Below are 13,926 nucleotides of genomic sequence, written 5' to 3' on the forward strand. Positions count from 1 at the left end.
CTGTGAGTATTTCTGGACCCAATTTTGTCTTGCTAAGCCATCACATTCTTCAGTCTTCAGGTGTTTCTATCAAGAAAGGAGATGTAATAACAATCAGATTTTGCTTTATTTCTGTCCCAGAAGTGGCTCCCCAAGGCAAAAGAAGCCTCGGACAACCACATTTAAATATATTTGAGTTTACCTAGTTTCCAATAAAACCAAAGTGTGACTCAAATACTTGTGGTAATGGGAAATGAGGCAGACATAAGTTCCTGAATAGATATATATTGATGCTCTTATATTATATTGAAAATGCGGCCTTCTGCTCATAAAATTAGTGCTCTTTTTCTTTACTTCCTAGAAGTGCCTTGTGCTCATTTATAGGCATTTAATGTGCTAAATATAAACACAAATATTGCCACAAAGTACCTTGAATATTTGTATGGTATTTGGAGATTGAAAACTTTTAAGAGGGGGAGAAATAATATGCATTAATTAGTATGTGTATTTTCTGTACATAGTATGCTTTTAAAAAGCAAAATATGTAATTTGGCAAATGCTAAGTGCAATATTGATTGCCACTTGTACTACAAGCTATTAAAAATACATAATTTGCTTGCTTCCTTGTGTCAAATCAAATGCATGTTAAAGTGAGGTGGGCATATTCATCTGAAATATTATCTAACTACATGTCAATTCATGTGTCTTGTGCTAAGTACGCTTGATTAAATTAATTTCTAATTTTGCAAGCTGAAGGGAAATACCATACCAAAAATGCGTGGCCCTTTATTTACAGTGTGTGCCAACCAGGATAAAGAATTATCTACAGCATTTAGTGGCTATAAAGTATTCTCAAGTAAAGTATTCTGTGGTAGAGATTGTCAACAGGTAAAAGAGTGTTTAAAAGTATAGCAGGAAAATACATTAACTTTTTTCAGAGAGGAACAGTGTACAGTAAGATATTTGAGAGAGATTAAAACTACTTCGATTTATTTAGATTCTTGGCATACCTGAAAAGCATTTTATCTCAGACTGAAAAATTTAAATTGGAGACTAAGGATTTCTTGCAGTCAGTTGTCTTTAATTACTTTCTAGTCTTTGCTATATGAAAATGGGCCTCATGCATATATTATAGCCCTATTGAGTGACCTTAATGAAAGCTCTATAATCCTAACATTTTTCATTAATACTTTGCTGGATCATCTGTTCAAATTTATTTTTTATGACTGAATAAAACCGATTGAATGATCATTTTAAAAGTCCCTAGAAGGATTGTTTTGAGAGTCAGAACACTTGGAATTCTGCTCTTCGCTCTACCTTAGGGTTTTTGTTTGAGTTTGAGCAAGTATCATAACTGCTCTGTGCCTCAGTTTCCTCATTTGTAAAAACAAGAATAATACTTACTGCCCTTAAGCAGTGTTGTGAGACTAAATTAATGTTAAGTAGTGATCTTTGGATGGACAACGCCATAGTAAATGCTAAATTCTATTTGGGTTTTGCTGAGATATTGTACATGGATATTTGTGTTTAAGTTACCTCTTACTGGTAACTTCTTATTTCAGTGGATTAAAACCACTTTTATCCAGTTTGTTCCTATGTAGCGACCAGTTATAGTAGGGTCAGATTCCTGACAGTAGTATTTACCAAACCAGTTTCATTATTTAAGTAAAAACCTTTCAGCTAAAAGTATATGGTTCTATGAAAACTAATTTGAAGCTGCATTAACTGGACCCATCTTTGCCTTCAGGACAGTAATTTTTTGTTAGTCTCTTAAGTATCTAGCCTTGCTGAATTGTGATTGTTCTGTCTCAGCACAGTCTGGCATTGATTGCGCTAACTGGTTCTTGTCTTGTTGGACTTTATGTACTGTGGTTTATAGGTTTGGGTGAAAAACAGCCTTATAAAAAAAATCCAGCATAAAGCCTGTGTACCTTTTAAGTCTAATGTAAACTGTAGTCCCTTAGTGGGACTTATGTGATATATATGCATTGGCCAGCTCTATGCAAGGGGTGAAATTTACACTTTTGTTTGTGATCTCTTTTTAGGAATCTTTGGGTGAGTGTGTGGATGTTTAATTATCTTCATTTTTTATTTTATCAGGTTTATAAAATTTAAGGTGAATGAAGTAGAATACATAGACAACTCTGTGTTCAGTAACCAGCCAACAGACCAGCAAAAATCTGTTGCCTAATAGCGGTGACTTATTACTAGAAGTAGAATGAATGAATAAATAAATACATAAATGCATTTTTATTGGAAACTTTTGGGAATCTTTGTGTTTGCTTAATATCGAATGCTGATTAGTGATGATCCATAATGAATATGATTGTACTTGGTATTCTTCAAACGGTCTTTAACCTTGTTCTGTCTTGTCCATCTTACAAATTTTTATCAGCCCAAGGGTTTTTTTTTGTTTGTTTGTTTTTAAAAGGGTAGCGTTTTATTTGTGAGTCCGTCTACCTGCAACTGAGCTGGGAAAGCGGGGAGCCAGTTTTGGCTTTGGTGTTGACTCTTCCATTGGGCAAAGGGCTCAGTAGGAAGGTCGCTTTATAATGTATGGTATTATTTTTTCCTCTCTGAAGTAGTGTCATCCATCCCAACATTAGGGATCTATTATCGACCACCTGACCAGGACAGTAATAGTGATGAGAAATACTAAGGGAAATCAGAGAGGCTATCAAAATTAAGAACCCAATAATAGTGGGGGATTTCAATTATCCCAATATTGACTGGGAACATTTCACTTCAGGACAAAATGCAGAGATAAAATTTCTCGATACTTTAAATGACTGCTTCATGGAGCAGCTGGTACAGGAACCCACAAGGGGAGAGGCAACTCTAGATTTAATCCTGAGTAGCGCAGGAGCTAGTCCAAAGAGGTAATATAGCAGGACCACTTGGAAATAGTGACCATAATACAATAGCATTCAACATCCCTGTGGTGGGAAGAACACCTCAACAGCCCAACACGCTGTGGCATTTAATTTCAAAAGGAGGAACATATACAAAAATGAGGGGGTTAGTTAAACAGAAGTTAAAAGGTTACAGTGACTAAATTGTGAAATCCCTGCAAGCTGCATGGGCGCTTTTTAAAGACACCATAATAGAGGCCCAACTTCAATGTATACCCCAAATTAAGAACACAGTAAAAAGAACTAAAAAAAGCCACCATGGCTTAACAACCATGTAAAAGAAGCAGTGAGAGATTAAAAAGACTTCCTTTAAAAAGTGGAAGTCAAATCCTAGTGAGGCAAATAGAAAGGAGCATAAACACTGCCAAATTAAGTGCAAGAGTGTAATAAGAAAAGCCAAAGAGGAGTTTGAAGAACAGCTAGCCAAAAACTCCAAAGGTAATAACAAAATGTTTTTTAAGTACATCAGAAGCAGGAAGCCTGCTAAACAACCAGTGGGGCCCCTTGATGATCGAATACAAAAGGAGCACTTAAAGACGATAAAGTCATTGCGGAGAAACTAAATGGATTCTTTGCTTCAGTCTTCACGGCTGAGGATGTTAGGGAGATTCCCAAACCTGAGCCAGCTTTTGTAGGTGACAAATCTGAGGAACTGTCACAGATTGAAGTGTCACTAGAGGAGGTTTTGGAATTAATTGATAAACTCAACATTAACAAGTCACCGGACCAGATGGCATTCACCAAGAGTTCTGAAAGAACTCAAATGTGAAGTTGGCGGAACTATTAACTAAGGTTTGTAACCTGTCTTTAAATCGGCTTTGGTACCCAATGACTGGAAGTTAGCTAATGTAACGCCAATATTTAAAAAGGGCTCTAGAGGTGATCCTGGCAATTACAGACCGGTAAGTCTAACATCAGTACCAGGCAAATTAGTCAAAACAATAGTTAAGAATAAAATTGTCAGACACATAGAAAAACATAAAACTGTTGAGCAATAGTCAACATGGTTTCTGTAAAGGGAAATCGTGTCTTACTAATCTATTAGAGTTCTTTGAAGGGGTCAACAACATGTGGACAAGGGGATCCAGTGGACATAGTGTACTTAGATTTCCAGAAAGCCTTTGACAAGGTCCCTCACCAAAGGCTCTTACGTAAATTAAGCTGTCATGGATAAAAGGGAAGGTCCTTTCATGGACTGAGAACTGGTTAAAAGACAGGGAACAAAGGGTAGGAATAATGGTAATTCTCAGAATGGAGAGGGTAACTAGTGGTGTTCCCCAGGGTCAGTCCTAGGACCAATCCTATTCAATTTATTCATAAATGATCTGGAGAAAGGGGTAAACAGTGAGGTGGCAAAGTTTGCAGATGATACTAAACTACTCAGATAGTTAAGACCAAAGCAGAGATTGTGAAGAACTTCAAAAAGATCTCACAAAACTAAGTGATTGGGCAACAAAATGGCAAATGAAATTTAATGTGGATAAATGTAAAGTAATGCACATTGGAAAAAATAACCCCAACTATACATACAATATGATGGGGCTAATTTAGCTACAACAAGTCAGGAAAAAGATCTTGGCGTCATCGTGGATAGTCTCTGAAGATGTCCACGCAGTGTGCAGAGGCAGGTCAAAAAAGCAAACAGGATGTTAGGAATCATTAAAAAGGGATAGAGAATAAGACTGAGAATATATTATTGCCCTTATATAAATCCATGGTATGCCCACATCTCGAATACTGTGTACAGATTGTGGTCTCCTCACCTCAAAAAAGATATTCTAGCACTAGAAAAGGTTCAGAAAAGGGCAACTAAAATGATTAGGGGTTTGGAGAGGGTCCATATGAGGAAGATTAAAGAGGCTAGGCCTCTTCAGCTTGGAAAAGAGGAGACTAAGGGGGATATGATAGAGGTATATAAAATCATGAGTGATGTTGAGAAAGTGGATAAGGAAAAGTTATTTACTTATTCCCATAATACAAGAACTAGGGGTCACCAAATGAAATTAATAGGTAGCAGGTTTAAAACAAATAAAAGGAAGTTCTTCTTCACACAGCGCACAGTCAACTTGTGGAACTCCTTACCTGAGGAGGTTGTGAAGCTGGGACTATAACAATGTTTAAAAGGGAACTGGATAAATTCATGGTGGCTAAGTCCATAAATGGCTATTAGCCAGGAAGGGTAAGAATGGTGTCCCTAGCCTCTGTTCATCAGAGGATGGAGATGGATGGCAGGAGAGAGATCACTTGATCATTGCCTTGTTAGCTTCACTCCCTCTGGGGCACCTGGCATTGGCCACTGTCGGTAGACAGATACTGGGCTAGATGGACCTTTGGTCTGACCCAGTACGGCCGTTCTTATGTTCTTACGATAATACTGTTTCTGACAGGCACCAAATCTGTGTATGCTCCGCTGTGTTGCCTCCAGATTACTAGGTCAAAAATAATGGCTATTTCATATGGTCAGGTATAATTTTTTGTTACCATTAAGAAGATTGCTTATATTGTGTCAAAATTGTTGTTGGCTCAATGGGCTAGTTTTCCAAATATCTTTGGCCCTAAAAATGCTTCTTTGATTAACCACAAAGATAATTGGCCAAACAACACATGTATTCGTGTATTGATTCTGTTACAAAAATGTAAAGTGTCTTGTCAAGTAGTGTGGGTTGCAAAATGTAAGATACCTCTTAAAATCTGTATTATCTGATGGAATACATCTTTCAAAGATAAAATAGCTTTTTCCTATTAAAAAAAATCCCGTTATATCACTGAGAAATTTAAAACCCAAAATGAAATGTATCCCACTACAGCAAGTAAAATTAGTAGGGCGGGAGCTATTTGATCACATAATCTTCAGTGAATCCTGCCTTATCTAGTGAGAACCCTGTGTGTCACTTGTTCTCTGTAGACATACTCTTAAGCCCTTTTGAAAATTTTACCCCATATCCTTTTTACAAAACCTACTCAAATTGAGAAAGCAACAGAGGGTGCTAGTGATAAAACAAAGCTAGGTGTTAGGTTTGATTATCTTGTTAATTAAATGATAAAACCTTAATAATTTTTTGTGTGTGTCTCAATGAATCTTGTGTATAATTAGACATTCTTGTTTGGACTGTAAGTAATTCATGCCAGGACCTTTGTTTTGTAGAAGGCTAAGCAAATTATTGTCACTTTTTGTACTGGTCGATTTGAACTATTTCAGAGTTATAATGGGAAAACTCCCTGTGATTACCCTTGGCTCACCAATGATTCCTTTGTTTTAGGTGATCAGACTTTAAGAATTTGGGATGTGAAGACACCAGGAGTAAAAGTAGTGATTCCAGGCCACCAGGCTGAGATCTTGAGCTGTGACTGGTGCAAATATGACGAGGTATAATGTGTTGTGCCAAACTACAGTAAACATTCCTAAATGAACCACTTTTCATAAAGATTAAAGGTCTTTTACTGCCACATCAATGTCTTTTCAGCTCTACTGATGTGCAAGTAACAATTATGTCTAATGGCTGATTAGATTATTTTCAATCACTGACAAGGGCTCACATCCCAGAAGAGTCATTCCCAGGGATAAATGGCATAGGAAGGACTCAGTCTTTGGTTACACTGTTAGACAAACACTTGCATAGTTTACAAAATTGTTTCTTGTGTATAAACATATTTGTAACGTACATTTCCATTTTCTTTTTAGACCTTGTAGGCTATATTTTAATCATTGCCGTTTAGTCGTAATCCTGTTCTAATGTGTCTGTGTGGTTTTTTTTTGTTTTTTTTTTTAATAATCAGAATTTGCTAGTAACTGGCGCAGTTGACTGTAGTTTGAAAGGTTGGGATCTGAGGAATGTCCGGCAGCCAGTATTCAACCTCGTTGGCCATACCTATGCTGTAAGGAGAGTAAAAGTAAGTTTAATTCTTTGTCTTACCCTGTCAACGGACTCCAGTTTCTATTAAAGTGTCAGTGATGCAAACAGTGTATATGTAACTAAGAACTAGAAATAAAGAAGCAAGTAAGCAGGTACCCAAGATTTTTGCTTGTTTAATAGTTCACAGACTAGTTATTCTCAGAGTCCTTCCTAATGGTCCACACATACAACATTTTGACATTCAAAATAAGTTTTTGGGGTGCTGTGAGAGAGAGTAGCTTCAAGAGATGATCTTTTCATTGTAAAGGGCTCCACAGAATGAAAAACTTAAAGCCTGGTCAACTTAAATTCTCCATGTAGTTTCATCTGAAACTACTATATTCCCTCATTCCTTTCTTAAATTGTGTTGTTTTATTGCTGTGTGCTGTTTAACAGCAGCTTCTTTCCACTCTAGAGATAGCAGCATGTGTGTAGAATAAGGCTTAGAGCTTGCTGAGTGTGCATTTGTGTGTGTATAGAAGGGCTTGAGGAGCCTTAGAGATGAAAGGCACTAATAAGGAGCAACAAAGCCATCACAAAATTAAGCTTGCAAATGAGTTTCCATTATAAGCCCAGTTTTTCCTCCCTTTCTTGCCATTGGCCTCAAAATTGGTGGGTTAGTACTGTAGCAGAGGTAGAACCTTCCCGTATCTCCCAGTTTGAAGTGAATTAGCTCTGAACTGTGGCACCCTAAAAGTAGAGGGGTTCAGAAAGTTCAAGTCTATTTTCCTTGCCACTTTGTGGCTGGAAAAAACTGCCCAAGCTTACTAGACTCTCCTAGTTGATATCTGGAGCACAGCTCTCAAGATTTTTGACAGGTTCTTAAGATATTAAATATTAATAGCACTATCAGCTCTGATGAGTTATTTTTGATTAATCGAGCTCCATGGAATAGTATGTGAGATCATGGGGACAATGAGGTCCCTCTTTTGTTGCCTTCAAGTCTCCTGCTCTTACTGTTCATGCTTCCGAGGCCCATGGGAAAGGAGCTTTCCGGCAGACTATAGGAAATCTGTGGGGTGGAGGAGGATGGAGTGACGCAAGTGTCCTTGCCTCTTCTGTGACCCGACTGAGGTCTACAAGAGGGGAGCCTCCCCAATGAGCCTTAAGAGTTTGTTGACCCACCTCACAGATCATAGGAGGTTCATTGGGAGCTACCTCTAGGTCTCTGTGAACTTCAGTATGTGTTTGTCTTTGATGAGCCCTGTTTGGGCTTGTCAGGAGGTGGGCTAGCTTATTTTATCTTGTAGGAATTGGGGTTTGCATTGTCCCTCTTTCCCTCCCCCTGATTTGATTCTTATGTCTCACTGTGGAGGAGATGGGGGGAAGAGAAGCTCATGGGGAGGGAGTCTTCATTAGCTGGACACCCCTCTCTGAGGCTGCAGTACAGCAGAAAGCAAAGAGAAACCATCCTCTTTGCTGACCTTAAGCCTCCTTCCAGCTGCACATTCCAGCCCTTCTTGTAGATGGTAAGAGGAGAGCTCAAGTCCTGTGGACATGAGGAGGTTGATGTGGAGCCCCACCCCATTCACCTCCTTGCCACTGCAGGAAGGGAGCCATGAGCTTGGATTCCCTCTCTAGGTTTTCCTTTGAGAATCATAGGAGATCTGCTGCATCAGGATTACCCCTCCATGGTGGATGTGAAGGAAATGTGGTTAGCAGATCAAGGGAATGCTTTTGTCTCCTCTTCCGACACCATGACTACACCTCCTTTTCCGACACCATGACTATACCTCCACTCATTTTCCTCTCTTCCATCTCCACACCCCTCAATATACATCTGAGGTCTGCAGGAGCAGGTCTCCTCTTTGGCAGATCTTTGGACCATTTAGAAAAGGAATTTCCACACATACAAATCTTTAAAGGTAAAGTAAATTACCAGGCACATCAGTGATTAGTATGTGTACTGCCTTTCAAGGATTTGAGATTTTTGTTAGAAACCTAGGAAATTCCCTGTTAAGATGCCAGATATGGGCAATTTTTATCCTGTTTCTCGTCCCTCTTTGTTGCAGTTTTTTGGACATGCTCATCTCCACAGTCCATACTAGAATTTAATCTATAATATGCCCTGCATTGTGGGGAAATGTATTAGACTATTTTGTGTAACTACCAGTTTTCAAACTTCACTCCAATCTTCTTAATTAATAAAGGAATTTCAGGACAAAGTATGGCTTTGGTGCTAGCGAAATCTATCTTGAATGTTTTCTGAAGTGTGATACAAATTTGGGTATGTTTTGCTGTAACTGAGCTGGAAAAACCAAAATGGTCACACAGCTTTACTGAAACATTCTTTATAGCCTGAGAGGGCATTCAAAGTGTCAGCCCAAAGTAAAGTTTAATAGCCTGCTATATGACTATCTCAAAGGAAATACCTAATGGAAACCCTGTCAGGTCCTTAATTTATAGTAGTGCTGCTGGCAACCGCTACAATGAAATGGATTCCTACCAGTATAGTGTAGCTGATTACATATTGTTTAAAGCATAATTGCTAAATCTCAGTGGTTAAGGTAAGCAACCTGTTTTGTTACAATGTGTTGTGGTATTTTCTTAAGCAGTCTTAATGAAGATAACTTTATTATTTATTTCTGGAAAGTTGATAAATATGTACCTAAGGTTTTTGCGTTGTCCTTTTTTTTCTTTCTTGCAGTTTTCACCATTTCATGCAACTTTATTGGCCTCCTGCTCCTATGATTTTACTGTGAGGTAGAGTGTCTTTTATTACACGCGAGTAGGAAGAGAATCTGTTTTTGATTGTGTCTCATATATAAGAGATGGGGTATGTTTGTTATGCCAGTAAAAAAAATGTTCTAAACTGGGCACACTTAAGTGTTTGCTGTCAGGATTGTTATTCATGCTTTCCATTTTCATGAGCTGACTACAAATGCATGGATTCTTCTCTGTTTAAAGGTTATCTCAGTAGCCCTTTATGAACTATATCTGCCCTAACAGATGCTGCTTGTGAACATTTTCCTACCATTATGCTGAACAGGATTTTGTCCAGTTGTGATGTTTTGTTTTGTTTTTTATTAAGAAGGTAGCAGCAACTGCTTCATTGAATATATTTGGGTAACTTATCTTATCTTTTTGTGACTTATTTATATTTAAACCTGTTGTGAAGGAAAACTTCACACCCACCTTTTTTTGATAAAGCTCTGTCTTGCATGCTGTTTTTCAGTACCTGCCTGAAGAACTTTGATACATCACAGGCCCTTGGACTTCCATGATATTTTTAGGTTTAAACCTCTTGAATTGTACAATACAGTAGAACTTCAGTAACGATAACTTGGCTACATCAATAAAACTGATGGTGCTAGTAAGAATTTTATAAGAGCACTGTAGAGAGGTGTCCTATTATTAAGACATCACTCTCTACAAGCTATATTAATTTATGATACTATACTATGAAGTAACCCACTAAATACTTACATTTACCACTCAAGGGTGTGTTTTGAGGTGTAATTAATTTTTATGCTGTAAAGCAGATTGAAGATGTTATATTTAATTACTAGGGCTAAATTTCTTCCCCTCCTCCCTCACCCCACCCCCCAAATGATGTGGTAAAAAACTCTTCTAATTTTCAAAATTCCCCATTTTCCAAAATCATTCAAAATGTAAATGATGCTTTAATTTAGATTGCAGGCTCTTTGGGTGTCTGTTTTCATTATAGTCTAGCACGAGGGCTCCCAGTCACTGACAGGAGACCTCCCAAAACCAACCACAATACAAATAATAAAAAATTACATGTTCTATACATCTGATGTTGTTTTTCTAAATAATAGCATTAGCCAAAGTCAGCTCACTCAACTCCATTTCTGAACAACCATTCTTAGCTATAATGGTATTGATGCAGCATTGAGACACAATATTGTGAAAAGTTGCATCATGAGGCTGCAGTGTTCCAGGTACCATGAAAATTCAGTATATATTGAAACAACTTTACGGCAAGACCATTCCACTGTACTGGAAATGCTGCAGTTTTATGTAGAGTTCTTATATTTTTAATGCTGTTTAGGTCTTTAAGCTATTACCTTATTTCTTCATAATATTTTTATTAAACATATGTGGTTTGTGAAATCAAAATATATAATCATTTACTAACTCATTCTGTCAGGACAGAAGAAGTTAAGGAGGATGGGAGCAGGGAGGAAAATTATATACAATCCAGAATAGCAGGGCAGTGTAATACAGTAAGCCTCTTAGCTGTTGTATACACCTCTGTCAGAACAGTCACAAGGTAGGGAGAGGAGAGAGAAGAGAGGATAAAGAAAAGTGTAGGGTGAAGTCATCTTAAAATACTCAAAATAAAAACCATTGTCACTTAATATATAGATACATTTAATCATCCCTCACAGAAGAAGAGAGAACCAAGATTCAGTACAGGAAAAGTGGGATATATGAGCTTGAAAAAGAAACAGACTTGAAGATATGATTCCAAAGTGGATGAAAACTCCATGCTTTGACCTAGAAAACTAAGAAGCTGTTTTATGAGTTAAGTTATTTTTAACTAGGCTAACAGCAGGCTTCACTGGAGAGAACAGGCTTTCAGACCAAACAAATAACACTTCTTCTTGTCTGGCAAGCATTTCTGAAACAGAAGGAGAAAAGACTGAGGTACAGAGTTCTTTTACCTCTTAGGTGGCTGTTTTGAATTCAGATCATGTTAACATTCATGCAAGGTATTTACTGTCTGGTGGCTGAAACAATTGACAGTCTCTATCCAGTTCTTAATGGACAGGTGTTCATTGGAACTAATTGGCTTGCTTGTTGGAAATATCAGCAGAAGGGAAAGGTGGTCCCTTAAAAAGTTGAGGGATACTAGCAGTTAGTGTAAGGAAGCTTAAACTTAAACCTCTGGTGCCAGTACTGTATCTGTTCTCTGGTTAGGATTCCACACACTTGTATTGTCAACAAGCTTCAGTGTTTTATTCTGTATTTGTTTTGAACTAACAGCTATCTAAATGCACATGGGACAGGAGGCTGAACATTTGATAAACCTTAAAATTATGTACTAATTGGGGAGGGGAGGATTTTTCTAACTACACTCTAGCACTCACAGTAGCAAATGCTATATTTTTGAAATAAAAAAAAAATGTAAAAATGTGCTTACCTTCAGGAGACCAATTTAGACTGAACTTACTCATATAGTCAAAAAGTAATGTAACTATAAACACCAAAACCACAACGTTGTTCAGAAACTAAAAACATTTCTATAGAAAAAATATGCTGTTGCAAAACTCTGATATATTGGTTCACATTGAAAAGAACCAATGTTACAAAGAACAGTAAGAAATACAGTGTAGCCAAGCGTACAGACCTTTTGTTAAAGAGGTGCTAGTTATCTCCATAGTTAAAGTTGAAATGAGTTTTGTACTTAAAGCAGGGATTTGACTTCTTTGTTACATAAGAAAAATACAGTACATCCTTTCCAAAATTACAGCATTTACTCTGAGTATAGAATTAGAATTAGGTGAAGTTCGTTTTGATGAATGGCTAATTCACCAAAATATGTAGTTTTGGTTGACCAGTTTGCAGAACAGTTTTGGCAGAACTGAAAAATTGAAATGTTTTGGTAATGTCAATATGAAATGGTTGGTTTTAACATTACTGAAACAATTAAATGTTTTAGGGTGAGGTCACAAAATGGGAGGAGTGGAAGGTGGTGGTGCTTTCCTTATAACTTCTAGCTCGATTATTAGGACACACATTGCTACGTAGGTATCCTGTGTTTATTGCTCCCCTATGCCTGATGTGAAGAAAGGATTTGAACTTGGGGTCTACCCACATTGCAGGAGCGTGCCCTAACCACTAAGCTATGGATTAGTCTAGAAAGTCATTCACATACTTTCGTTGGCCCAATGACTACCCACTGTCATTATGAATTACTATGGATAGTCTTTGGCCCAGAGAAAGAGAGTGAAAATGATTCTCTGGACTGGTGTTTAGGGCAATCATGTAGGATGTGGGAGACCCAAATCGGAGTCCCTGCTCCAATGACTATAAAAAGCAGAACAGTTTCAACTGGAGAGAGTGAGAAAGAGACTTGCCTTAGAATATCACATAGCCCAGTGCAAGCTCCTGCAATGTGGGAGACAAAGTTCAAATCCCTTCTCAATGTCAGAGGGAAGAACTGAACCTGTGTCTCCCACATCCCAGGTAAGAATCCTAACCACCGGGTTAAAACTTAAAAGCAGCGCCACCACCTTCTGCTCTAGAAATTTTATGAATCTAGTCCTCCTTTGTTTTTGTTTAAAAACCCAGGTGCAAAATGTAGAGTAAAACGAATAATTGCATTTAACCTGATTTGCTGTGCTTTCTAATTCGTTCATTTTTCTGAAAAATTTGAAAAAAAATCATTTTCGGTTTGCCCCAAAACAAAAAATTTTCATTTTTTTGTAGTTGCCAGCAAATCGAAAACCTCATTGTTTGTCCAGTTCAATATAGAATAAACTTTGAGATACTACAAGTAAATCTGATTGAGTTAAGACCATTTTAAAATTAAGGAATCCAGATCTCTTTTGCCTCTAAATGATTTTTGAGAAAATCGTGTAGACTCCCACAACTTCCCATTTAACTAAAATCACAAATCTTATGAAGAGGTTATGGTTGAAGAAATTATTTTTGGGATTAACGGTAACTTTTTCATGGTACCCTCATAATTCAGCTTCTGTGGATGAAGAAACTGTTATCTTCGAGAATTACATGAATTACCCACTTTCAAAAAGTCTGCTATATCCTATTGCTCTAGATGGGTCTGAGGCCATGGGCTTCCTTTCGCAATATTGGCCATTGCCTCTATTCACTTGCTTCTCCCAGTGTGCTCTCGGCCTGCTGGCAGCACAGAGGGCTATCATTTTCCCTCAGGGCATCTGGCTGCACTCCCATTGGGCACTGATAGGAGGCAGTGGTCATTATGAAAGAGGGCATCTTAGCTGTGAGGACAGCCTGTGGCATCAGGCCTGTTGAGAACAATGGGAGATGGTGGCCCTTGTCAAAGGGAATTGTTCTTTGAGGTTTTTTTGAAGGAAGAGATCTATGCACTGGCCTCTGCTGACAGATAAACCTTCAGTTATAAAAAAATAACCAAAAATGGAAATTAAACCTAAATATTTATTTAAAATAAACCCCAAGAGCTTCTGGGTGGG

At 37.8% G+C, this 13,926-nt stretch overlaps 1 protein-coding gene across 2 annotated transcripts in view; it reads left to right on the forward strand.

Moving 5' to 3' along the window:
- PEX7 (peroxisomal biogenesis factor 7) overlaps nucleotides 1-13,926 on the forward strand; it is a 79,386-nt gene that overhangs the window by 21,817 nt on the left and 43,643 nt on the right. For both annotated transcript variants that reach the window (XM_032770059.2, XM_032770066.2), the window contains 3 exons: nucleotides 6,152-6,258; nucleotides 6,669-6,782; nucleotides 9,432-9,487. In XM_032770059.2, coding sequence (XP_032625950.1) covers nucleotides 6,152-6,258; nucleotides 6,669-6,782; nucleotides 9,432-9,487 — 277 coding nt within the window. The remainder of the gene's footprint in view (nucleotides 1-6,151; nucleotides 6,259-6,668; nucleotides 6,783-9,431; nucleotides 9,488-13,926) is intronic.

The sequence above is a fragment of the Chelonoidis abingdonii genome, chromosome 3, assembly GCF_003597395.2.
Source record: "Chelonoidis abingdonii isolate Lonesome George chromosome 3, CheloAbing_2.0, whole genome shotgun sequence".
NCBI classification, from domain to species: Eukaryota; Metazoa; Chordata; order Testudines; family Testudinidae; genus Chelonoidis; species Chelonoidis abingdonii.